Source organism: Salmo salar, chromosome ssa14 (assembly GCF_905237065.1).
Source record: "Salmo salar chromosome ssa14, Ssal_v3.1, whole genome shotgun sequence".
NCBI classification, from domain to species: Eukaryota; Metazoa; Chordata; class Actinopteri; order Salmoniformes; family Salmonidae; genus Salmo; species Salmo salar.
The window spans coordinates 40,148,994-40,176,743 of record NC_059455.1 but is presented as its reverse complement, the minus strand read 5'-3'; the positions used below and the strand labels follow the sequence as shown (position 1 = coordinate 40,176,743).

General features: G+C 48.1%; 1 protein-coding gene across 2 annotated transcripts; it reads left to right on the top strand.

The window, feature by feature from the left end:
• Positions 1-617: 617 nt before the first annotated feature.
• LOC106569671 (WD repeat-containing protein 47) lies at positions 618-27,750 on the top strand. 2 transcript variants are annotated; one of them, XM_014141233.2, is made up of 17 exons: positions 618-828; positions 2,360-2,529; positions 3,398-3,481; positions 3,699-3,783; positions 5,032-5,163; positions 6,900-7,076; positions 7,243-7,745; positions 8,157-8,262; positions 9,765-9,958; positions 13,879-14,148; positions 17,860-17,929; positions 20,730-20,890; positions 21,047-21,219; positions 21,440-21,610; positions 21,784-21,915; positions 23,044-23,262; positions 26,991-27,750. In XM_014141233.2, exons 2-17 carry the CDS (start codon positions 2,372-2,374, stop codon positions 27,131-27,133), a joined length of 2,778 nt encoding a protein of 925 aa, XP_013996708.1. In that variant the 5' UTR covers positions 618-828; positions 2,360-2,371; the 3' UTR covers positions 27,134-27,750. The 2 variants fall into 2 exon arrangements, with proteins under 2 accessions (XP_013996708.1, XP_013996709.1); XM_014141234.2 differs by having other exon boundaries at positions 628-1,001.

Sequence of the window (27,750 nt, the reverse complement as noted above, 5' to 3'; positions counted from 1 at the left end):
CTGCAACCTGAGGCCACAGGGCAAACAAACGCACCTTCAGTGCCATGACGGTCAAGACCTCATGGAAGATGCATATGTTTACATACAGGGATTACATACCAGTGGTAAAAATATCAAGATGAACAGTTTGTCATTTTACTGTTCTTTTACTGTTTTCTCATAGAAAACCTAATGAGCAAGAGCAACCTTAGGCAATCAAATGAGAATAATACCAACCAGATTTACGTCGTATCACTGTCTGTCGTAATCCTCTTTAAACCTTTTCAGAGGGCCATGTCCTTCAAGCATATAACTGTATTTACCCGATTGTTGAATTTCCCACTGTGAATCTGCGACTACGCGTACATGGAACACTTCCTAATCTGGGAGGTGAAGGCATGGGATTATTCATCCACCATCCCGTCCTCTCTTGGGGTTGGAAGTGACATACACCTGCCAAGTAATTATCTCATTGCAAGTGGCATAATTGGACGTTGATTACAGTTTATTTGATGATCATGTTCAAAGGACGGTGGGAATGTCGATCGTCAACGCCAGGGCTATGCAGGTTTTATTTAGCAAGAGAGACGCTTGGGGCGCCCCTGTGAAAATGCTGGGATTTGATTGGTAGACAGACGAAGCGTTGCGCTTGACAACCGGAGGGGCTGGGTAGCAGGCTACTTACTACCAGCAGCAGAAATCCATCCGAGAAGACAACAGAAAGGGAGAGAGAAACAACAAAAGAGACTGACGAACAAAACGAAGCAGAATCGCTCTGACAGCTACGATTTTCAACAACAGAAAGAAATCTAAGGAGCGTGTTTACAGCCCATGTATTTTTAGACCAAGGTGAGCTCTAAATCGCATCGAGGGCGTGTTAATGCGTGGGAAGCCTCGCCACCCATCCCGTCTGTGCTGCTAGCGGATGATGCATGTCTCTCTTGGTCTGGCTAGCCATTCTTCTGGTCTGAATCTGTCATAGCCGTTTTCGGTGTGCGTTCCTGACAACAGTACTTGTCGTGGTATGTCGCTACCAGCTAACATATGCTCATGTTAGGTAGTTAGTTAGCTTGCTAATATTTCGGAGAAATGTGTGCTTGTCTTGTCGTTTATTTCATAACAGACAAGAACAGGTTGAGGTGAAGCAGCTTGCTAGCTACTTAGCTAGTAGCTAGCTAGCTAATGTGTTTGAACCCCACCCATAGCTGCAGTGCCTAGCTACATTGTTAGCTAGTTCTAGATTGTAAATAGATGTTGATTTTTTGGAACCCTATATAATGTTATAAGTTTTCTAATTAACTAGTTAGTTAGTTCAACCTATTTTTAGGTGATGCGCTGCGCATAGTTTCCATGCTGCAGCTGTAAGTGTCACCAGCAATGAATCTTTGCATGCAATTTGGTTGTTCATTTTCTTTTCTGAATGTTTTGTTGATTGCCAGATATCTAACCTTGTTCTTTGTTGGATGCACCTATTCTTAAACTAAATGTAAAAGCATAATGTTGTAACATTTATCAGTATGTTTTGAGCAACCACTTGCTTGGACATGTTGTTAATAACAATGCAGATTGCAGCGCAACACCAAGATAGTTACAGTATGTCAATAGTCCTGCTATCTAAATCCTTACTCAGCATTCAGGCTGCGTTATCCCCTGTGCAACTGTAGCCTAAGCAGTAAATCAATGAAATCGGCGGTAATTTAACTTGTTTGCAGTTGTAGGTTTGATGGCAATTGTCGGAATTTCTGGCTCAAATCCTAATTATCATGACAGTAACCTAAATCAATGGTATTTCTCCTATTTTTATCCACTGGTGAACCCTTGAACAAAAGTGTAATTAAATATGATAGGTTACAGTGCCTTCCCGGCATGGGGTTTCCAAACTTTGTGAATTTGCCGTTAATGGGTCCTAATCCATAATGTGTTACTGTTATTACTACATAATTAATAGCACAGCTGTGATTGGATTAACTCTCTGCTGCAGACTTTCTATTGACGCTGATTTGCTGTTAATCTGCTAATCACAGTGGTCAGATTTGGGGTTTGATTCCATTATGTTCAATTGAGGATTTCGTCATGTCGTTCACATTGAGTAGGCCTAGGTTTCCTGTGCTTGTTTTCTGGGAGGAATTGAAATATATTAAGCTAGACTTCTTGAAAGTCTATTCAAAAGTAAGCAAGGTCAGTTATAACAGTTGTTGGCCAAGTGAAAATATCAGGAGCAACGAAGACTGTTGAACACAGTGTGGCAATAAAGAGGCATTACATTAGGAATTGATTGTTTAGCAGACAGATACTAGGCTGCCTTTCTACAATCAACATGAGAGCCTCCGTTTATGGTGTGTATACTTACCCTGAGTTTTGTTGTTGGTGTGTGTGTCAGCCCGTCGTTACCATGACAGCAGAGGAGATCATCAATGTGAAGGAGGTGGAGATCATCAAGGTGATCCTGGACTTCCTCAACTCCAGGAAGCTCCACATTAGCATGCTGGCCCTGGAGAAGGAGAGCGGAGTCATCAACGGACTCTTCTCTGACGACATGCTCTTCCTCAGGTACACAAAGGCCTGGCTTGTATTCATTAGGCACCAAACAGCAAAAAAGAAAAACTTAAACAGGGAGAGACTACTTGGGCTATTCAATAAGGAATGTCCATTTTCGTTTTCTGTTGCAAAATGTTTTGTTACGTGTGCCCTAATGAGTATGACCCTGACATTACTGTTTGGGTCTCACTATGTGGATAGTGTTAGAAATACAAAGGGTTTGGGGCTCTCCCATAGCATATCAGGACACCTCCATAAGCGATTGCTGCAAAACAACAGTTGACAGATTAAGTTGTTGCTGTCCAGCATTACAAATAATTATAATTAACTCCTTGCAAGTGGGATTTTTTCAGTCTCATATTAATAGGTCACTGGTTGCTAAACTAAATGCTGAAACACAATGTTCAGAAAGTGTAGCATAAATTCCTTTGTTCGTGCAATAATGATCCAGACCCCCTCTATGCTAGACTGGATTGGAGTGCCCATTTTAAATGTCAGACAACAGTGTACTGTTACGCCGCTTTGGAATTCCACTCAGCTGAGTTTGTGAAATGACTGATTGGAGTTGGACTCCCTTTCACACAGAGGGCCCCACTGTTACCAGGTGACCATTCACTGCCTGTCTTTTATCTGCCCCTGTATTACACCGACCAATCAAGACAATCTGTTTCCATAGGAGATGGCAAGCAGGGAAGTGAATTGGAGAATCCTTTGTTTACATGTTTGGTTGGTTTTTGTTCTGAAGTTTTACTGAAATGATCTAGCTAGTGTGAATAGGCTCAGAGCACATAACAGGGGCATTAGGTGTCACTAACACTGAGTATTCTACACCTGATTTATTGTCTCGCTTTTTTTGGTTGAATTGTTTATCTCTGTCCAGGCAACTGGTACTAGATGGGCAGTGGGACGAGGTGCTTCAGTTTATTCAGCCGCTGGAGTGCATGGACAAGTTTGACAGGAAAAGGTGAGACTTCATTAATATGACACTAATTCTGTGGTCAGAAATGAATGTATTTAGTCTGACTGTACCTGACCATTTCTGCACTTAGCAATGCTACATTATTGCCTTTTCAAACAGCTACACGTTAGCAACCTGACACCCAGGCTTGAATGTACAGGCAGATGCTGGGTTTGAATTACTTTTCTGAGACATGTTCTTGGGCCATAATTTGTTGTCGTAGGTTCCGTTACATCGTCCTGAAGCAGAAGTTTCTGGAGGCCCTGTGTGTGAACAACGCCATGTCTGCTGAGGACGAGCCACAGCATGTGAGTCAACAGACAAAGAAGAGCCCCTCTCTCTCAATTCATTTGAAAGGGGTTTTATTGGCATGGAAAAAGTGTTTACATTACCAAAACGAGTGAAATAAACAAAAATGACAAGACAAATTATTCGAAATTAACAGTAAATATTGCACTCAAAAAGGTTTAAAAAAAGATTGCAATTTCATGTGTCATATCAGCTATGTACAGGGGTTTTACATCAGCTATGTACAGGGGTTTTACATCAGCTATGTACAGGGGTTTTACATCAGCTATGTACAGGGGTTTTACATCAGCTATGTACAGGGGTTTAGCAATGTGCTGATGGCTGTAATACGAATAGGGTCTCCGCCTCTCTCTCTCGCCCTCTTCCTTCCTTGCTGGACCTTGTTCTAGTTGTCTGTCTCTGGCATTACATATTCCTGTCTCCTTTCCTCTGTCTCCCTCTGAATGAGCAAACAAATGAGCCACGAATCACGAAACAGCCCTCCTTTCTTTCTCCATCTGTCAGACTCTTTTTTTTGTTCCTAGTAAACACACAATCTCTGATCTTTCTCTACTCATTGTCCTATATTAGCTTAGTCACAGAGAATGCAGATCTGAAACGTTTACACAGGCAACCCAATTCTGATCTTTTGCCCAGCATGAGTTAGTGTGTGTGACACGTGAGTCTGATTGTGCAAGTTTCTATGTGTTTGTGTTAGGTCTAGATTTGTTTCTCGTGAAAATCTCTTTTACATATTTATTCGAAGCAGTTCAAAGCAACACTGCCATTTTTTCCCTTGGACATGACAGCGATCTGGGCCCTTCTACCTTGGCAGTTCTAATCTAGGCCTCAGACACCGATAACAAGTAGCTACTTTTCTACAGGATCTACAGACATTCTGGGTTTGGATGTTCAAAACCATTATTTTTCATCCCCCCCTTCTCTCTTGGTTTCTGAGGGAATGATGAGTCTTGGGGGATGCCACATTGCCTCTAGAAATGAATAAATATGCATAAAAGGCCTTGTGTGTGTGTGAACCCTCTACACTGCATCAAGTAGCCTACTGCTACATGTGAGGGAAACAGTAGCCAGCTGCTACATGTGAGGGAAACAGTAGCCAGCTGCTACATGTGAGGGAAACAGTAGCCAGCTGCTACATGTGAGGGAAACAGTAGCCAGCTGCTACATGTGAGGGAAACAGTAGCCAGCTGCTACATGTGAGGGAAACATGAGTCAATGTGAGGTGGCTAAACTCTCTTCTCTCTCAGCTGGAGTTCACCATGCAGGAGGCGGTGAAGTGTCTTCATGCCCTGGAGGAGTTCTGTCCATCTAAAGATGACTACAGCAAGCTATGTCTGCTCCTCACTCTGCCTCGTCTCACCAACCACGCTGAGTTCAAGGCATGACACGTTTTATAGTTATGGCATCTGATCTTATGAATGGTATCTGTTCATTTAAAGTAATAATAATGCATCTTTTATTCTAGCACTGTGATTGATGATAATATTTACTTTGAAGAAATGTTGGTAATAGTTTACTGAAAGCAGGTATCAAAGGGCATTGTTATAAGCATGTGTGAGCGCTTATGATATAGCTATAGATTAATAATAAACATACAGTATCAGTCAAAAGTTTGGATACACCTGCTCATTCAAGGGTTTTTCTTTACTATTTTCTACAATGTAGAATAATAGAAGACATCAAAACTATGAAATAACACATATGGAATCATGTAGTAACCAAAAAAGTCTTAAACAAATCAAAATATATTTTAGATTCTTCAACGTAGCCACCCTTTGACTTGATGCATCTTAGGATTCTCTCAACCAGCTTCATGAGGAATGCTTTTCCAACAGTCTTGGAGTTCCCACATATGCTGAGCACTTGTTGGCTGCTTTTCCTTCACTCTGTGGTCCAACTCATCCCAAACCATCTCAATTGGGTCGAGGTCGGGTGACAGATCATCTGATGCATCACTCTCCTTCTTGGTCAAATAGCCTTGACACAGCCTGAAGGTGTGTTAGGTCATTGTCTTGTTGATAAATAAATGATAGTCCCACAAAGCGCAAACCAGATGGGATGGCGTATTGCTGTAGAATGCTGTGGTAGCCATGCTGGTTAAGTGTGCCTTGATTTCTAAATAAATCGCTGACAGTGTCGCCAGCAAAGCACCCCCACACCATCACACCACCTCCTCCATGCTTCATGGTGGGAACCACACATGCAGAGATCATCCGCTCAGCTACTCTGCGTCTCACAAAGACACAGCGGTTGGAACCAAAAATCTCAAATTTGTACTCATCAGACCAAAATAAAGATTTCCACCGGTCTAATGTCTTTTGCTCGTGTTTCTTGGCCCAAGCAAGTCTCTTCTTATTGGTGTCCTTTAGTAGTGGTTTCTTTGCAGCAATTCGACCATGAAGGCCTGATTCACGCAGTCTCCCCTGAACAGTTGATGTTGAGATGTGTCTGTTACTTGAACTCTGAAGCATTTATTTGCGCTGCAATCTGAGGTTCAGTTAAGTTCATTACAGTTATCTTTAGCAGAGGTAACTCTGGGTCTTCCTTTCCTGGGATGGTCCTCATGAGAGCCAGTTTCACCATAGCGCTTGATGTTTTGTGCGACTGCACTTGGATGATGGACTGTCATTTCTCTTTGCTTATTTGAGCTGTTCTTGCCATAATATGGACTTGGTCTTTTACCAAATAGGGCTATCTTCTGTATACTACCTCTACCTGGTCACAACACAACTGATTGGCTCAAACGCATTAAGAAGGAAAGAAATTCCACAAATTAACTTTTAACAAGGCACACCTGTTAATTGAAATGCATTCCAGGTGACTACCTCATGATGGTTATTTCATAGTTTTGATGTCTTCACCATTATACAATGTAGAAAATAGTAAAAATAAAGAAACCCCTGAATGAGTAGGGGTGTCCTTTTGACTGGTACTGTATGTTTATATTATTCATCCATAACTCAATAGCATGTTTTATTATTCATCTATAGCTAGTTGTTATTTGTTCAATGTGGAAGTTTTCCAACTGTCTCCAAAATGTATTATTATGAGATGACCCTGGTGTCGTGGGTGGGTTTTTATCTAAATGACTAAAGTATAAATGTTTCCCCTCCAGGACTGGAACCCCAGCACGGCACGGGTGCACTGTTTTGAGGAGGCGTGCACCATGGTGGCAGAGTTCATCCCTGCAGACAGGAAGCTGAGTGAGGCGGGGTTCAGGGCCTCAGGGAACCGCCTCTTCCAGCTCCTCATTAAAGGAGTTCTGTATGAGTGCTGTGTAGAGTTCTGTCAGGTGGGGGGATCCAAGTGTTCTGTTACACAGCATTGTGCAAATGACTTGCATTTTAGATCATATATGATATTCATGCTTGGTGAATAGGATGGATGGGTTGGTTGGTTGATTTAGTTAGTTTAATGATTGATTGACTAACTAATATATTGTGTGCCTCTGTCTCCAGAGCAAGGCGACAGGCGAGGAGATCACGGAGGGCGAGGTGCTCCTAGGGGTGGACATGCTGTGTGGGAACGGCTGTGACGACCTGGACCTGTCCTTACTGTCCTGGATGCAGAACCTGTCCCACAGTGTCTTTTCCTGCGCCTTCGAGCAGAAGTTGCTTCAGATTCATGTGGACCGCCTGGTCAAGCCTGCCAAGGCCAGCTATGCAGACCTCCTCACCCCGCTCATCAGCAAACTGTCCCCCTACCCCTCCTCGCCCCTCCGCCGCCCCCAGTCCGCAGACACCTACATGTCCCGGTCTCTGAACCCGGCCCTGGACGGCCTGTCATATGGGCTGTCTGGCCAGGAGAAGAGGGGCCCAGGGGGGGACACGGCAGGGAGGAAGGGGATGTCCCCCATGTCTCATTCCTTCGCTAACTTCCACATGGGGGGTCAGAGTCTAAGCAGGAGTCTGATGTTGGACAGCTATGACTGCCACAGCATCTTTGAGGAGTCTCCTGAGAGGTGCGAAAGATAGTTTACATTTATGTTGCACTTTTTCAAAAACATTTTTTTTTGAATGCAGTACGGGCATGACAAGTCATTATAGCACAAACAGATCTGGGACCAGGATAGGAACTGATCTGCCACTCATTTGTAGCACTAGTAGTTTTCCTCTAGAAGAATGGCCGAGCATCGTCTAGGGTAGGCTAAGCATTGACTGAGGACTAAGCTCTGTAGTAGGAAGCACTAGAGAGCCTCTACCTTCAACGACTGTCGAAGAAGGCGCTCAGTGATGCTCAACACCCACTTATTAGGGAGGAGCAGAGTGACAGTAGTGGTTATCTTAGGAGTGTCTGGACATTACAGCCGTCGTTAATGCAGTAACACGTTACGTAGTCGATTAATGTGGTCTCTCTGGGTCTGTCTCTGTAGCTCCAGGACGGACACGCCCGTGGATAAGATGAGTTCAGGCACCCTGCGCCCCGACTCCGCCCCTGGAGAGGACGCCCCGTCACCAGGCTCTGCAGGGAGGAACGAGGTAAACACCTGATGAGGATTTACCATCTCTTTTGCTTAATATACACATTTTGGCCTTTTGAACCGGTTCAGACAAACCCTACAGAGTTATCTTTCCTACTGATGTGTGATGATTGGGGTTGTGGAGAGAGTTCCTTTCAAAGATGGTGGCGTCCCTCAGTCTAAATATAGGCCTGAGATGAATCTGTGTCTGAGACTCACTGAGTCATCGACCGTCTGCGGCTTACAGAGCCTGGGTTACACCCAAGAGACCTGCCGCCTGCCCTATTCTTTTTCTCTTTCCTCATCCTTCTCTCTCTTTCATTTTGTCTCGCTGAGTTACAGAACAGTACAGCCCAAAGGACACTAGTTGCCTGACTTCCCTCTAATTATAACCTAGCCTTAGAGGAGAGCAGACTGTTCTCTGCTCTACCCTGCCACAGCTGTCCTGTCTAGCCTATAGCCAGACTGTGAATGTAAAGCCCTGCTTAGACTGATAAACAGACCAGTAGCAGAGTGGGACATTAGACTGATAAACAGACCAGTAACATTAGACTGTGATTTCACCTTCAGATGAGACCCAGCTTTATGGCTCCCTCTGCCACATTTCGGTGTGTATGTATGTATGTATGTATGTATGTATGTATATATATCTATATCCCCGCCTCTCTCTGTCTATACACCCCCCCGCCTCTCTCTGTCTATACACCCCCCGCCTCTCTCTGTCTATACACCCCCGCCTCTCTCTGTCTATACCCCCCCGCCTCTCTGTCTATACCCCCCCGCCTCTCTCTGTCTATACCCCCCCGCCTCTCTCTGTCTATACCCCCCCGCCTCTCTCTGTCTATACCCCCCGCCTCTCTCTGTCTATACCCCCCCCGCCTCTCTCTGTCTATACCCCCCCCGCCTCTCTCTGTCTATACCCCCCCGCCTCTCTCTGTCTATACCCCCCCCTGCCTCTCTCTGTCTATACCCCCCCGCCTCTCTCTGTCTATACCCCCCCGCCTCTCTCTGTCTATACCCCCCCGCCTCTCTCTGTCTACGCCTCTCTCTGTCTATACCCCCCCGCCTCTCTCTGTCTATACCCCCCCGCCTCTCTCTGTCTATACCCCCCCGCCTCTCTCTGTCTATACCCCCCGCCTCTGTCTATACCCCCCGCCTCTCTGTCTATACCCCCCCTCTCTCTGTCTATACCCCCCCCTGCCTCTCTCTGTCTGTACACCCCCCCTGTCTATACCCCCCGGCCTCTCTCTGTCTGTACACCCCCCTGTCTATACCCCCCCACCTCTCTACCTCCTCTTGGTTGTGCTGCCAGTTTGGCCCCCAGGTGACGTGTTAAGTTAATGCCCATCTGAAAGCAGAGGGTACAGTAGAGGAAGTTATGACACCTTCCTTTTCCTCTCTCTGAAGGGCTGTGCCGTCACTTCTGGCTTTGCATGTGAATGGCTCTATGTAAGAAGTTGGCTGTACTTCCAACAGTTCAGAATTTGGTTTGTTGTTTAGTAAATGTGCGTTACCATCTAGTTGCGTGACTCGACAGAGAAGTTTGAGGAATTCTACCGCCAGCGTTTGAGGGTCCAGCAGCACCTGGAACAGAAGCAGCAGCAGAGACAACTCTACCAGCAGATGCTTCTGGAGGGAGGAGTACAACACAGTGACCAGCCAGCCCCCGGGACAGACGCCATGCAGCACAGCCTCACTGAGAAGTTCCTCAACAGGTTAGACACACACACAGCACAGGACTTCACTTCCCCAATAGGTCAGGTTTTCACCCATCACAGTTTTGTTTGATCATGTTTTGATGAGTTGATTTCCATTTTGACTCTCCTTGTCTTGGACTGTTCCCTCTGCTACAGACCTCAGATGTTACATTATGTAATGTACTAGTACTTCCTGATCCTAATGGATGGAATAAGGGTTTCTCTGTTGTTGAACATATCGTTTAAATCAAGCACTCCTCACTCTTTGGAAAAAAACTAAAAGTACACTTGTCAGATTTAGAAGACGATGTGGAGGTGGAGCCTTCCCTGTACAGCCTTCCCCGTACAGCCTTCCCTGTACAGCCTTCCCCGTACAGCCTTCCCTGTACAGCCTTCCCTGTACAGCCTTCCCTGTACAGCCTTCCCTGTACAGCCTTCCCTGTACAGCCTTCCTTCCCTGTACAGCCTTCCTTCCCTGTACAGCCTTCCCCGTACAGCCTTCCCCGTACAGCCTTCCCTGTACAGCCTTCCTTCCCCGTACAGCCTTCCCCGTACAGCCTTCCCTGTACAGCCTTCCCTGTACAGCCTTCCTTCCCCGTACAGCCTTCCCCGTACAGCCTTCCCCGTACAGCCTTCCCCGTACAGCCTTCCCCGTACAGCCTTCCCTGTACAGCCTTCCTTCCCCGTACAGCCTTCCCCGTACAGCCTTCCCCGTACAGCCTTCCTTCCCCGTACAGCCTTCCCTGTACAGCCTTCCCCGTACAGCCTTCCCCGTACAGCCTTCCCCGTACAGCCTTCCTTCCCTGTACAGCCTTCCTTCCCTGTACAGCCTTCCCTGTACAGCCTTCCCCGTACAGCCTTCCTTCCCTGTACAGCCTTCCTTCCCTGTACAGCCTTCCCTGTACAGCCTTCCCTGTACAGCCTTCCCCGTACAGCCTTCCCCGTACAGCCTTCCCCGAACAGCCTTCCTTCCCCGAACAGCCTTCCTTCCCCGAACAGCCTTCCTTCCCCGAACAGCCTTCCTTCCCCGAACAGCCTTCCTTCCCCGAACAGCCTTCCCTGTACAGCCTTCCCTGTACAGCCTTCCCATGTACAGCCTTCCCCTGTACAGCCTTCCCCTGTACAGCCTTCCCCGTACAGCCTTCCCCGTACAGCCTTCCCCGTACAGCCTTCCCGTACAGCCTTCCTTCCCTGTACAGCCTTCCCCGTACAGCCTTCCCCGTACAGCCTTCCCCGTACAGCCTTCCCCGTACAGTCTTCCTTCCCTGTACAGCCTTCCCCGTACAGCCTTCCCCGTACAGCCTTCCCCGTACAGCCTTCCCCGTACAGCCTTCCCCGTACAGCCTTCCCCGTACAGCCTTCCCCGAACAGCCTTCCTTCCCCGAACAGCCTTCCTTCCCCGAACAGCCTTCCTTCCACGTACAGCCTTCCTTCCCCGAACAGCCTTCCTTCCCCGAACAGCCTTCCTTCCCCGAACAGCCTTCCTTCCCCGTACAGCCTTCCTTCCCCGTACAGCCTTCCTTCCCCGTACAGCCTTCCTTCCCCGAACAGCCTTCCCTGTACAGCCTTCCTTCCCCGAACAGCCTTCCCTGTACAGCCTTCCTTCCCCGAACAGCCTTCCCTGTACAGCCTTCCTTCCCCGAACAGCCTTCCCTGTACAGCCTTCCTTCCCCGAACAGCCTTCCCTGTACAGCCTTCCTTCCCCGAACAGCCTTCCCTGTACAGCCTTCCTTCCCCGAACAGCCTTCCCTGTACAGCTCATGACTTGGCTCTGATACGATGGAGAGACACTGACGTTATATCTAAACATTCAGGACAGGCTGGGTTCAGCATGATTTAAAACATATGGGAACATTGAGTCTAGTTAGAAGAACACAAAGGAACTAAGAAAGGCCCCAAAGAATTCTAATGATGTCATTATGCCCTGCCCTTCTAAATAATACAGGGGGTGGGATGAAGGGAGGGGTGTGAAGGAGGAGAGGGCGTAGATGGGGAGAGCAATCAAAAGCTCTTTGTCCAACTGATGCACACCACAGTCTAGAAGGAAGAGTATGGCCTGACCCTATGTGGTCATCTCTATCAAAGACTATATACAGTATCAGTAGACAGATTCTATTTCCTGTGGCTAGGCTGATGTTATAGAGCCCCTATCTAGGGTTCTATATCTACGGTAAAAACCCAATGTTAATGAGAGTCCAGCCTGGAGGATGGTCCCCCGTTGGACTGTTCTATTGTCCTGTTCCACTACATGTTGCCTGCTGCTTACAGATAGACTGTTGTGTTCTTCCACTAACAGGGTCTGAAAGGGGAGGTTGGATTGTGTGTGTGTAGAGTTTGGTTTGGAGAAGGTGGTCTCAGGGGTGTTGTTGCAGGTGGTTGTCTATGGGTGGGTGTCTATGGAGTGGGTGGGTGTCTATGGAGTGGGTGGGTGTCTATGGGTGGGTGGGTGTCTATGGAGTGGGTGGGTGTCTATGGAGTGGGTGGGTGTCTATGAGGTGGGTGGGTGGGTGTCTATGGAGTGGGTGGGTGTCTATGGAGTGGGTGGGTGTCTATGGAGTGGGTGGGTGTCTATGGAGTGGGTGGGTGTCTATGGGGTGGGTGGGTGTCTATGGGGTGGGTGGGTGTCTATGGGGTGGGTGGGTGGGTGTGTGTCTATGGGGTGGGTGGGTGTCTATGAGGTGGGTGGGTGGGTGTCTATGGAGTGGGTGGGTGTCTATGGGGTGGGTGTCTGTCTATGGGGTGGGTGGGTGTCTATGGGGTGGGTGGGTGTCTATGGGGTGGGTGGGTGTCTATGAGGTGGGTGGGTGTGTGTCTATGGGGTGGGTGGGTGTCTATGGGGTGGGTGAGTGTCTATGAGGTGGGTGGGTGTCTATGGGGTGGGTGGGTGTCTATGGGGTGGGTGGGTGGGTGTCTATGGGGTGGGTGGGTGGGTGGGTGTCTGAGGTGGGTGGGTGTCTATGAGGTGGGTGGGTGGGTGTCTATGAGGTGGGTGGGTGTCTATGAGGTGGGTGGGTGGGTGTCTATGGGGTGGGTGTCTATGGGTGGGTGGGTGTCTATGGGGTAGGTGGGTGTCTATGGGGTGGGTGGGTGTCTATGGGTGGGTGGGTGTCTATGGGGTAGGTGGGTGTCTATGGGGTGGGTGGGTGTCTATGGGGTGGGTGGGTGTCTATGGGGTAGGTGGGTGTCTATGGGGTAGGTGGGTGTCTATGGGGTGGGTGGGTGTCTATGGTTTAGGCGGTTGTCTTTGAGGTATGGAATGATGGGGTGTATAATGGAACTTAGTACGGAGCCCCAGATGGAGCAGGGTGTGCCTGGGAGTTGGGCTGGGGAGAGGTGGGGGGGGAAGCCACCAGCAACCCCCCCCACCCACACACACACACACACACTAATGCTCCCCTGTTCTTTATGAAGTGTCTTTAATACCCTGAGCACCAGCTGCTCCTGTGGTGCCTGGAACCAAACAATCATTATCTAACTATGCTCTGTCTGTGTGTCTGGAGCCAGACTGTCATTATCTAACTATGCTCTGTCTGTGTGTCTGGAGCCAGACTGTCATTATCTAACTATGCTCTGTCTGTGTGTCTGGAGCCAGACTGTCATTATCTAACTATGCTCTGTCTGTGTGTCTGGAGCCAGACTGTCATTATCTAACTATGCTGACATCAGAGTGTGACATTTTACATGAATTACTTTAGTAAAGAGACATGGCACAAGACCAGCAGAGTTTACACCTGTGTTTGTGTGTATTACCCTGTGTTTGTGTGTATTACCCTGTGTTTGTGTGTATTACCCTGTGTTTGTGTGTATTACCCTGCTGTGTTTGTGTGTATTACCCTGTGTTTGTGTGTATTACCCTGTGTTTGTGTGTATTACCCTGTGTTTGTGTGTATTACCCTGTGTGTTTGTGTGTATTACCCTGTGTGTTCTGTCTACCAAAGGTCTATTCAGAAGCTGGAGGAGTTGAACGTAGGGATGGAGAGTCTAGGGGAGGAGGTCCAGTCTCTGTCCCAGCAGTGTAACGGCACGGGCCCGACCCCCGAGAACAACAACAACGGTGACCCCGCAGGCCTGACCCCTGACCCCACTGTGACCCTGACCCCCGAGCAGGGCCGCCCTCAGGGAGGAGGGGTGGTCAGCAGCACCCCACAACGCACCGCAGGGGGACAGGAGGTCCCCCCACCTAACGAATCCCCCGTGGTCTCCCAGAGGTGAGATACTGGTGTGTGGTGGGGGGGGGGTGGTGTCTGTATGGCGGGTGTGTATACACGTGTTTTTCTTTGTGTACATGGCAGGGTTTCTGTTAGGAAAATTTGGCACTGGACAACGTGACCGGCAAGACTTTTATTTACCACACATTTGAGAAATTCATATGCATTGGCTGCGTAACGCGTTAGAGCGTCCACCCACTGTAAGCTCAAAATCACATTATTATTATTATTATTATTATTAGTAATTCATCTGAACAGAATATAAATTGGTCTGTAAAGTTGTAATGTTCTTATACCAATGACAGGTTTTTATTGAAAAGCATAACACTGCCTTGTATCTTTATGCCTGCTGGAAATCATAAATTCATATCATGAAGAACAAAAACCAGCCTAGAAGAACAAGTCGCCTTCACATTAATTAAACACAACTTTAAAATGTAATATTGTATAATATCATTTGCGAACAACCTGTCCTATAGGCTGTTTGTATGAACATTTTAATTAATAAATAACAAAGCACAGCTGTTTTCAAATACAATCGAGGTCTCTCTAATTTAATTTAGCTGAGGTAAGAGCATTTTAAATAGGCCTAATAAATAACAACTGGGGAGAGGTGTTGGAGGAACAGCAGGGCCGGTCCGCCCCACTCCCGCTGCCATTCAGCACCACAGCAGGGCCGGTCCGCCCCACTCCCGCTGCCATTCAGCACCACAGCAGGGCCGGTCCGCCCCACTCCCGCTGCCATTCAGCACCACAGCAGGGCTGGTCCGCCCCACTCCCGCTGCCATTCAGCACCACAGCAGGGCCGGTCCGCCCCACTCCCGCTGCCATTCAGCACCACAGCAGGGCCGGTCCGCCCCACTCCCGCTGCCATTCAGCACCACAGCAGGGCCGGTCCGCCCCACTCCCGCTGCCATTCAGCACCACAGCAGGGCCGGTCCGCCCCACTCCCGCTGCCATTCAGCACCACAGCAGGGCCGGTCAGCACCACAGCAGGGCCGGTCCGCCCCACTCCCGCTGCCATTCAGCACCACAGCAGGGCCGGTCCGCCCCACTCCCGCTGCCATTCAGCACCACAGCAGGGCCGGTCCGCCCCACTCCCGCTGCCATTCAGCACCACAGCAGGGCCGGTCCGCCCCACTCCCGCTGCCATTCAGCACCACAGCAGGGCCGGTCCGCCCCACTCCCGCTGCCATTCAGCGCCACAGCAGGGCCGGTCCGCCCCACTCCCATTCAGCGCCACAGCAGGGCCGGTCCGCCCCACTCCCATTCAGCGCCACAGCAGGGCCGGTCCGCCCCACTCCCATTCAGCGCCACAGCAGGGCCGGTCCGCCCCACTCCCATTCAGCGCCACAGCAGGGCCGGTCCGCCCCACTCCCATTCAGCGCCACAGCAGGGCCGGTCCGCCCCACTCCCATTCAGCGCCACAGCAGGGCCGGTCCGCCCCACTCCCATTCAGCGCCACAGCAGGGCCGGTCCGCCCCACTCCCATTCAGCGCCACAGCAGGGCCGGTCCGCCCCACTCCCATTCAGCGCCACAGCAGGGCCGGTCCGCCCCACTCCCATTCAGCGCCACAGCAGGGCCGGTCCGCCCCACTCCCATTCAGCGCCACAGCAGGGCCGGTCCGCCCCACTCCCATTCAGCGCCACAGCAGGGCCGGTCCGCCCCACTCCCATTCAGCGCCACAGCAGGGCCGGTCCGCCCCACTCCCATTCAGCGCCACAGCAGGGCCGGTCCGCCCCACTCCCATTCAGCGCCACAGCAGGGCCGGTCCGCCCCACTCCCATTCAGCGCCACAGCAGGGCCGGTCCGCCCCACTCCCATTCAGCGCCACAGCAGGGCCGGTCCGCCCCACTCCCATTCAGCGCCACAGCAGGGCCGGTCCGCCCCACTCCCATTCAGCGCCACAGCAGGGCCGGTCCGCCCCACTCCCATTCAGCGCCACAGCAGGGCCGGTCCGCCCCACTCCCATTCAGCGCCACTGCAGGGCCGGTCCGCCCCACTCCCATTCAGCACCACAGCAGGGCCGGTCCCCCCACTCCCATTCAGCACCACAGCAGGGCCGGTCCGCCCGCTCCCATTCAGCACCACAGCAGGGCCGGTCCGCCCCGCTCCCATTCAGCACCACAGCAGGGCCGGTCCGCCCCGCTCCCATTCAGCTCCACAGCAGGGCCGGTCCGCCCCGCTCCCATTCAGCACCACAGCAGGGCCGGTCCGCCCCGCTCCCATTCAGCACCACAGCAGGGCCGGTCCGCCCCGCTCCCATTCAGCACCACAGCAGGGCCGGTCCGCCCCGCTCCCATTCAGCACCACAGCAGGGCCGGTCCGCCCCACTCCCATTCAGCACCACAGCAGGGCCGGTCCGCCCCACTCCCATTCAGCACCACAGCAGGGCCGGTCCCTCCCACTGCCATTCAGCACCACAGCAGGGCCGGTCCCTCCCGCTGCCATTCAGCACCACAGCAGGGCCGGTCCCTCCCGCTGCCATTCAGCACCACAGCAGGGGAAAGGGGCCACTCTAGACGGCCACAAAAGGAGGAAGGTATAAAACTAATGTTGGACAATCAAATTTGATATGTAAATAAAGTAAATTCATTGAGGCTGGTTCATTGATAGCATTGTAAAATAAGATTTTTAATGTGAAGCGAGGCCGGCGCCATGCATTTATGAAAGCGCTTATTTCCAAAAATCAAATTCTCTTTTTACAGTTCTACTGGATGATGTTAGTTCATATTATAATAATCATTTATTATCTTGGGGTCGTGACTCACGTCATGTGATATACGTGGCTTATTGATAACTACTCTGTTTCCTACTACAGACAGTTGGCTGCCTAGTGGTTGCAACATTTTAACTGATGTGAACAGTTGGCAACGATGTTTAAGTGTTACTGAATAAACTCAACTGAAATGCACCAATTGCACATGATCCACATCATTACTCTAGTCTATCAATCCATTCCAAGTCTTTATACTATACATGAGGGGCGGCAGCAGAAGTGCTAGGACAGGGCCTGACCAACACAATAATATGCCTCTAATTTACTTGGGTGTGCGGTGGACCTTGGCCTGCTAAAAGTGAGCCGCTGCTGTTGAAAAGTAAAACTTATCCAACTCCTTGGAGCAGCTTGATGCACATCAGCCTCATTACTTTGTCCTCAAGAAGGCAGCCATCTTTACTCTGTTTTTGGAGAAAGAATCCCCTCTGCGGGCACACTGGAAACGGGGATAATCTACACAATCTTCATAAAGTTTGCCCAGTCGAGAGACACTTAGCTGAAGTCTCTTATGAAGACCTTGTCTTTAAGGTGAGTAACAATAGAAACACACACCTACACTAATGTCCCAGCAGCTTCAGGATTTAAACATTTGTATTGTTTTCCAATGATGGCCTACCAGGAAACAGTGGTTAACTGCCTTGTTCAGGGGCAGAATGACAGATCAGGGACTCAATCCAGCAACCTTTTGGTTACTGGCCCAATGCTCTAACCACTAGGCTACCTGCCTCCCACTGATTTATTATCCTATGAAGTATATTTGCCTTTGAATTTGGAGCACATCCACTGGTATTGAATAAAAACATTATTTTGCAATGGCCGGCAACAAGTTTTACACTGATCAGCCAAAGGCAGGCATTTACCTGCTAACGGAAACCCTGGTACAGGGTATGCACAGAGCAATGTACTCATGCTATATCTGTGTGTGTTCTAGTCCCCAGAAAGTAGCTGGACAGACCTCTGGATTAGATGACTCGCCAGGAGCCCTCACCCGGAGTAAAGAGGTAGGTACCTCGTTCTCCTTCTCTCACATACAGTCTCTGTCTACACTCCCACTGTAGGCTTAGCAGGACATGAATCTCTCTCTCTGGGATGGGATGGGAGCCGGCAGTTCAGTGGGGGGGAATCCTGTATCCACAATGTCATGCACAGTAACCCTGGATTATACCCTGTGATGAGTGGAGATTTAATCCATTATATTCCAGTTAAATCAGCAGTGATAAAGGCTGTTATATGTTAGCATGAGCTGTTGGCTCTATTTCAGAATCATGAATAGCATAAGGCATAGAAGATCAACACAGATTATACTGGGAATTACAGTGTCTTCAGAAAGTATTCACACCCCTTGACTTTTTCCACGTTGTTACAGCCTGAATTTAAAATTGATTAAATTGAGATTTTTTGGGGGTCACTGGCCTACACACAATACCCCATAATGTCAGTGGAATTATGTTTTTAGAATTTTTTATAAATTGATTAAATATGAAAAGCTTAAACGTCTTGAGTCAAGTATTCAAGCCCTTTGTTATGGCAAGCCTAAATACATTCAGGAGTAACAATTTGATTAATATGATTTTTAAATGACTACCTCATCGCTGTACCCAACACATTTATCTGTAAGGTCCCTCAGTTGAGCAGTGAATTTCAAACACCGATTCAACCACAAAGACCAGGGAGGTTTTCCAATGCCTCACAAGGAAGGGCACCTATTGGTAGATGGGTAAAAAAATAAAAATACAGACATCGAATATCCCTTTGAACATGGTGAAGTTTTTAATTACACTTTGGATGGTGTATCAGTACACACAGTCATTACAAAGATACAGGCGTCCTTCCTAACTCAGTTGCCGGATATGAAGGACAATAACCTTAAACACAAGGCCAAATCTACACTGGAGTTGCGGCCCAAGTTAGTGTTGACTTAAATCTACGGCAAGACGCAAATGGTTCTCTAGAAGTGATAAACAACCAATTTGACAGAGCTTGAAGAACTTTGAAAATAATAATGGGTAAATGTTGCACAATCCAGGTGTGGGAAGCTCTTAGAGACTTACCCAGAAAGACTCATAGCTGCAAAATGTGCTTCTACAAAGTATTGACTCATTTCATTTTCAATCAATTTGCTGAAATGTCTAAAAACATGTGTTCACTTTGTCATTATGTGTAGATTAATGAGAAATGTTTTATTTAATCAATTTTGAATTCAGGCTGTAACACAACAAAATGTGAAAGTCAAGGGGTATGAATACTTTCTGAAGGCACTATGTTAAACCCATACAGTGCCTTTGGAAAGTATTCAGACCCCTTGACTTTTTCCACATTGTTGAGTTACAACCTTATTCTAAAAGTAATTCAATAAAACTATTTCCTCAGCATTCTACAAACAATACCCCATAATAACAAAGCGAAAACAGGTTTAGACGTTTTTTCAAATGTATTAAAAACAAAAAACATGCCTTATTTACATAAGTATTCAGACCCTTTGCTATGAGACTCTAAATTGAGCTCAGGTGCATCCTGTTTCCATTGATCATCCTTGATTTTTCTGCAACTGTATTGTGTCGAGGCACAGATCTGGGGAAGGATACCAAAACATTTCTGCAGCATTGAAGGTCCCCAATAACACACTGGCCTCCATCATTCTTAAATGGAAGAAGTTTGGAACCACCTGAGCAATCAGGGGAGAAGGGCCTTGGTCTGGAAGGTGACCAAGAACCAGATGGTCACACTGACAGAGCTCTAGAGTTCCTCTGTGGAGATGGGAGAACCTTCCAGAAGGACAACCATCTCTGCAGCACTCTACCAATCAGGCCTTTATGGTAGAGTGGCCAGACAGAAGCCACTCCTCAGTAAATGGCACATGACAGCCCGCTTGGAGTTTGCCAAAAGGCACCTAAAGGACTCTCAGACCATGAGAAACAAGATTCTCTGGTCTGATGAAACCAGATTGAACTCTTTGGCCTGAATGCCAAGTGTCACGTCTGAAGGAAACCTGGCACCATCCCTACGGTGAAGCATGGTGGTGGCAGGATCATGCTGTGGGGATGTTTTTCAGCAGCAGGGACTAGGAGACTAGTCAGGATCGAGGGAAAGATGATTAGAGCAAAGTACAGAGAGATCTTTGATGAAAACCTGCTCCAGAGTGCTCAGGACCTCAGACTGGGGCGAAGGTTAACCTAACAGGACAACGACCCTATGCAAACAGCCAAGACAACGCAGGAGTGGCTTCGGGACAAGTCTCTGAATGTCCTTGAGTGGCCCAGCCAGAGCCCGGACTTGAACCCGATCGAACATCTCTGGAGAGACCCGAAAATAGCTGTGCAGCAACGCTCCCCATCCAACCTGACAGAGCTTGAGAGGATCTGCAGAGAAGAATGGGAGAAACTCCCCAAATACAGGTGTGCCAAGCTTGTAGCATCAGAGCCATGAAGACTCAAGGCTGTAATCGCTGCCAAAGGTGCTTCAACAAAGTACTGAGTAAATGGTCTGAATACTTATGTAAATGTTTCAGTTGTTCATATTTCAGTTTACTTTTTATAATTCAGCAAAAATACCCAAAACATTTTTTGCTTTGTCATTATGGGGTATTGTGTGTAGCTTAATGAGGGGGAAATAACTATTTAATCCATTTTAGAATAAGGTCTGAATACTTTCCGAAGGCACTGTGTCTGTGTGTGTGAGAGTCAGAGACCTAGGTGTTAAGTCTGCTGACGCGCTACTTTGGCATATTTTCTACTAGCTCGGTACCTGAGGATAGAGGGCTATTTTAATTCTGGTCTCTGATGTTCATTTTGTGTGTTGTAGGGGGACAAGCCCAAGCCCCTGTTTGTGGCTGTGAATACCCTGGAAGACACTCAGGCAGTGCGCGCTGTAGCCTTCCACCCCACGGGAGCACTATACGCTGTGGGCTCCAACTCCAAGACGCTACGCGTGTGTGCCTACCCAAACGCTCCACTGGACACCAGGTACACACACACACACACACACACACACACACACACACACACACAGCCTAATAATTCCTGAAATTATTTATCTACTGTTCAACTACTTTGAGGTATTCTGCTGTCAAGAGACTGCGATTTAACCCTCTTTCTCTCTACCCCCCACCCCTCCCTCAGTGGGGTATCAGGTATGACCAAGCAGCCGGAGGTTTGTTTTAAGAGGAATAAGCACCATAAGGGTTCTATCTACTGTGTGGCCTGGAGTCACTGTGGACAGCTGCTAGCCACCGGCTCCAATGACAAATATGTCAAAGTCCTGCCCTTTAGCTCAGAGACCTGCAACGCCACAGGTAAACTCAATACAAGGGTTGGGAGGCTATTCCATCTTACATCCACTCTATACACAAATTAGGATGAATTCCATTTTATTGATCTCCTGAAATGACTGACTATTGAGTAAAATCCAATGTACAACTGACAATGAACTTCCAGTTCTCCTATTTTCTCTTCGAACTCTTTTAGTTTCCGTTTTAGTCTTACTCCCCCTCTCTGTTTCTGTCCCTCTCTCAGGTCCAGACCTGGAGTTCAGTATGCACGACGGTACCATCAGAGACCTGGCGTTCATGGAGGGACCAGAAAGTGGAGGGGCCATCCTGATCAGCGCCGGAGCCGGAGACTGTAACATCTACACCACTGACTGTCAGAGAGGACAGGGCTTACACGCTCTCAGTGGACACACAGGTACACACACACACACACCACACTAATTAGGTACACACACACTAATTTGCTCCACAGTACTCATTTACACACACTCATGTACTACTTACTTAATAATCTTTGTTCCTATATGGAAAATAAAGGCCTCCACGAGAGAGCGACGTGAGACTGATGATCTGTGCCTTCATCTTCAGGTCATATCCTGTCTCTGTATACGTGGGGAGGATGGATGATAGCGTCAGGCTCTCAGGACAAGACTGTGAGGTTCTGGGACCTGAGAGTACCGAGCTGCGTCAGAGTGGTGGGCACTGCCTTTCATGGATCAGGTGAGTATTGCTACCACACACACACACACACACACACACACACACACACACGTGTTTCTTTGACTCTGCCCACACCTACTCGCACGTCCAGCATCACTACTCTGGACGGCTCTGACTTAGAATACGTGGACAACTACAAATACCTGGATGTCTGGTTAGACTGTAAACTCTCCTTCCAGACTCACATTAAGCATCTCCAATCCAAAATTAAATCTAGAATCGGCTTCCTATATCATTTACCGCAACAAAGCATCCTTCACTCATGCTGCCAAACATACCCTCGTAAAACTACTCAACAAACTGGATGCAGTCTATCACAGTGCCATCCGTTTTGTCACCAAAGCCCCATACACTACCCACCATTGCGACCTGTACGCTCTCGTTGGTTGGCCCTCGCTTCATACTCGTCGCCAAACCCACTGGCTACAGGTTATCTACAAGTCTCTGCTAGGTAAAGCCCCGCCTTATCTCAGCTCACTGGTCACCATAGCAGCACCCACTCGTAGCACGCGCTCCAGCAGGTATATCTCACTGGTCACCCCCAAAGCCAATTCCTCCTTTGGTCGTCTTTCCTTCCAGTTCTCTGCTGCCAATGACTGGAACGAACTGCAAAAATCGCTGGAGACTCATATCTCCCTCACTAGCTTTAAGCACCAGCTGTCAGAGCAGCTCACAGATCACTGCCCCTGTACATAGCCCATCTGTAAACAGCCCATCTATCTACCTACCTCATCCCCATACTGTATTTATTTATCTTACTCCTTTGCACCCCAGTATCTCTACTTGCACATTCATCTTCTGCACATCTACCATTCCAGTGTTTAATTGCTATATTGTAATTACTTCGCCACCATGGCCTATTTATTGCCTTACCTCTCTTGTCCTACCTCATTTGCACTCACTGTATATAGACTTTTTGTTTTCTTTTTTCTACTGTATTATTGACTGTATGTTTTGTTTATTCCATGTATAACTCTGTTGTATGTGTCGAATTGCTATGCTTTATCTTGGCCAGGTCGCAGTTGCAAATGAGAACTTGTTCTCAACTAGCCTACCTGGTTAAATAAATGTGAAATAAAATAAAAAATAAACATATTTACATATTTGTCTCTGTCCTCCTCCTCTCAGGCAGTCCTGTTGCCTCGGTAGCGGTGGACCCTAGCGGTCGTCTCCTAGCGACGGGCCAGGAGGACAGCGGCTGTATGCTTTATGACATCAGAGGGGGACGCATGGTGCAGACATACCGGCCCCACTCCAGTGATGTGCGCTCTGTTAGGTTCTCCCCCGGGGCACACTACCTGCTCACTGGTTCCTACGACACCAAGGTCATGATCAGCAACCTGCAAGGTAAGGAAGACATCTAGTGGCTACGTCTGAAATGGCTTCTATTTTCTATACACACTTTTTCCTCATTCTGTTACGTCACAGCCTAATTCTAAAATGGATTAAATCGGGGGTTTTTACCATCATCAAGCTACACACAATACCCCACAATGACAAAGCAAAAAATATCACATTTACATAAGTATTCAGACCATTTACTCAGTACTTTGTTAAAGCACCTTTGGCAGCGTTTACAGCATCGAGTCTTCTTGGGTATGATGCTACAAGCTTGGCACACATGTATTTGGGGAGTTTCTCCCATTCTTCTCTGCACATCCTCTCAAGCTCTGTCAGGTTGGATGGGGAGTGTTGCTGCACAGCTATTTTCAGAGATGTTCGATCGGGTTCAAGTCCGGGCTCTGGCTGGGCCACTCAAGAACATTCAGAGACTTGTCCCGAGGCCACTCCTGCATTGTCTTGGCTGTGTGCTTTGGGTCGTTGTCCTGTTGGAAGGTGAACCTTCGCCCCAGTCGTAGGTCCTGAGTGCTCTGGAGCAGGTTTTCATCAAGGATCTCTCTGTACTTTGCTCTGTTCATCTTTCCCTCGACCCTGACTAGTCTTCCAGTCCCTGCCACTGAAAAACATCCCCACAGCATGATGCTGCCACCACCATACTTCACCGTAAGGATGGTGCCAGGTTTCTTCCAGATGTGACGCTTGGCAATCAGGCCAAAGAGTTCAATCTTGGTTTCATCAGACCAGAGAATCTTGTTTCTCATGATCTGAGAGTCCTTTAGGTGCCTTTTGGCAAACTCCAAGCGGGCTGTCATGTGCCATTTACTGAGGAGTGGCTTCCGTCTTGCCACTCTACCATAAAGGCCTGATTGGTAGAGTGCTGCAGAGATGGTTGTCCTTCTGGAAGGTTCTCCCATCTCCACAGAGGAACTCTACAGTCGTGGCCAAAGGTTTTGAGAATGACACAAATATTAATTTTCACAAAGTCTGCTGCCTCAGTTTGTATGCACTCCAGAATGTTATGAAGAGTGATCAGGTGAATTGCAATTAATTGCAAAGTCCGTCTTTGCCATGCAAATGAACTTAATCACAAAAAAATATATCGACTGCATTTCCGCCCTGCCACAAAAGGACCAGCTGACATGTCAGTGATTCTCTCATTATCACAGGTGTTAGTGTTGACGAGGACAAGGCTGGAGATCACTCTGTCATGCTGATTGAGTTCGAATAACAAACTGGAAGCTTCAAAAGGAGGGTGGTGCTTGGAATCATTGTTCTTCCTCTGTCAATCATGGTTACCTGCAAGGAAACGCGTGCCGTCATCATTGCTTTGCACAAAAAGGGCTTCACAGGCAAGGATATTGCTGCCAGTAAGATCGCACCTAAATCAACCATTTATCGGATCATCAAGAACTTCAAGGAGAGCGGTTCAATTGTTGTGAAGAAGGCTTCAGGGCGCCCAAGAAAGTCCAGCAAGCGCCAGGACCGTCTCCTAAAGTTGATTCAGCTGTGGGATCGGGGCACCACCAGTACAGAGCTTGCTCAGTAATGGCAGCAGGCAGGTGTGAGTGCATCTGCACGCACAGTGAGGCGAAGACTTTTGGAGGATGGCCTGGTGTCAAGAAGGGCAGCAAAAAAGCCACTTCTCTCCAGGAAAAACATCAGGGACAGACTGATATTCTGCAAAAGGTACAGGGATTGGACTGCTGAGGACTGGGATAAAGTCATTGTCTGATGAAGTCATCTCTGATGAATCCCCTTTCCGATTGTTTGGGGCATCCGGAAAAAAGCTTGTCCGGAGAAGACAAGGTGAGCGCTACCATCAGTCCTGTGTCATGCCAACAGTAAAGCATCCTGAGACCATTCATGTGTGGGGTTGCTTCTCAGCCAAGGGAGTGGGCTCACTCACAATTTTGCCTAAGAATACAGCCATGAATAAAGAATGGTACCAACACATCCTCCGAGAGCAACTTCTCCCAACCATCCAGGAACAGTTTGGTGACGAACAATGCCTTTTCCAGCATGGTGGAGCACCTTGCCATAAGGCAAAAGTGACAACTAAGTGGCTCAGGGAACAAAACATCGATATTTTGGGTCCATGGTCAGGAAACTCCCCAGACCTTAATCCCATTGGGAACTTGTGGTCAATCCTCAAGAGGCGGGTGGACAAACAAAACCCCACAAATTCTCCAAGCATTGACTATGCAAGAATGGGCTGCCATCAGTCAGGATGTGGCCCAGAAGTTAATTGACAGCATGCCAGGGCGGATTGCAGAGGTCTTGAAAAAGAAGGGTCAACACTGCAAATATTGACTCTTTGCGTCAACTTCATGTAATTGTCAATAAAATCCTTTGACACTTATGAAATGCTTGTAATTATACTTCAGTATTCCATAGTAACATCTGACAAAAATTCCTAAAGACACTGAAGCAGCAAACTTTGTGGAAATTAATATTTAATATTTGTGTCATTCTCAAAACTTTTGGCCACGACTGTAGAGCTCTGTCAGAGTGACCATCGGGTTCTTGGTCACCTCCCGGACCAAGGCCCTTCTCCCCCGATTGCTCAGTGTGGCCGGGCGGCCAGCTCTAGGAAAAGACATGGTTGTTCCAAACTTCTTTCATTTAGGAATGATGGTCACTGTGTTCTTGGGGACCTTCAATGTACCCTTCCCCAGATCTGTGCCTCGACACAATCCTGTCTCGGAGCTCTACGGACAAAACTCTTCGACCTCATGACTTGGTTTTTGCTCTGACATGCACTGTCAACTGTGGGACCTTATGTAGACAGTTGTGTGCCTTTCCAAATCATCTCCAATCAATTGAATTTATCACAGGTGGACTCTAATCAAGTTGTGTAAACATCAAGGATGGTCAATGGAAACAGAATTTCTAGTCTCATAGCAAAGGGTCTTACGCCGCTGCTACTCTATCTATGCATAGTCACTTTAACTCATGTACATTACCTCTTACCGCGACACCGGTGCCCCCGCACATTGACTCTACTGGTACCCCCTGTATATAGTCTTGCTTTTGTTATTTTACTGCTGCTTGAACTACATTGTTGGTTAAGGGCTTGTAAGTAAGCATTTCACTGTAACGTCTACACCTGTTGTATTCGGCACATATGACTAACATTTGATTTGAATACTTATGTAAATAAGGTATGTTTTTTTTATTTTTAATACATTTCCAAACATTTCTAAAAACCTGTTTTCGCTATGTCATTATAAGGTATTGTGTGTAGATTTGATGAAGAAAAAAAATATTTAATCAATTTTGAATTCAGGCTGTAACACATCAAAATGTGGAATAAGTCAATGGGGTATAAATACTTTCTGAAGGCACTGTAGTGCACTACTTTCAACCAAGGCCTATAGAACTCCGGTCAAAAGCAATGCACAATGTAGGGACTAGGATGGCATTTCAGACAGTCGCTAAATAGTCCTTGGTGATGGTTGTTGTTCATCTGTAACTGTTAGTTGTGTGTTGGCAGTCTCTGACAGTGTTTTGTGTGATTTGTTGGTCTAATAATAAAGCAAAAAAACCTAGATGTACTTATTTGGTTTGGCTGCTGTCAATGACTTATGAGGAATCACTATCCAGGATGGAAATGAAGCTAGCCTAGCTGGCCAGTGGCCAAAATGCCAGAGTTCCATCCCTGCTCACAAGTCCAAGAACATGTATTTAGGCTCTTTGTACACACAATATATAAAAATGTGTTTTTGTCTGTGCAGGTGACTTGACGAAGCCGTTGCCCCTGACTCTGGTAGGGGAGCACGGTGACAAGGTGATTCAGTGCAGGTGGCACACACACGACCTGTCCTTCCTCTCCTCCTCCGCTGACCGTACCGTCACACTCTGGACACACAACCCCTAGCACACACACACACACACGACCTGTCCTTCCTCTCCTCCTCCACTGACCGTACCGTCACACTCTGGACACACAACCCCTAGCACACACACACACACACACGACCTGTCCTTCCTCTCCTCTGCTGACCGTACCGTCACACTCTGGACACACAACCCCTAGCACACACACACGACCTGTCCTTCCTCTCCTCCTCCACTGACCGTACCGTCACACTCTGGACACACAACCCGTAGCACACACAACCCCTAGCACACACATGACCTGTCCTTCCTCTCCTCCTCCGCTGATTGTACCGTCACACTCTGGACACACAACCCGTAGCACACACACACACACACATGACCTGTCCTTCCTCTCCTCCTCCGCTGACCGTACCGTCACACTCAACCCCTAACACACACACACACACAACAACCCCTAGTACACACACAGTGGACATGAATAACCTATAATACACAACCTGGATGCACCCTACACTCTCTCACCACTTGCAACCAACAGGACGGTTTATCCCTCTGGAGTGAAGTCCGAGTGGTTGTATCTTTTAGATGTTTTAAGGTTTGATGTCATGCTCGGCTCCCCTCACATCACTGCTTCTGGGTACAATGCATCCTGTA

Excerpts from the sequence above, each read along its gene's own strand:
- LOC106569671 (XM_014141233.2), top strand. The coding sequence starts at position 2,372 with ATGACAGCAGAGGAGATCATCAATGTGAAGGAGGTGGAGATCATCAAG. Across the intron at positions 8,263-9,764 it reads GCTCTGCAGGGAGGAACGAG|TTGCGTGACTCGACAGAGAA; the intron begins GTAAACACCTGA and ends GTTACCATCTAG. Across the intron at positions 20,891-21,046 it reads AACGCTCCACTGGACACCAG|TGGGGTATCAGGTATGACCA; the intron begins GTACACACACAC and ends CCCCTCCCTCAG.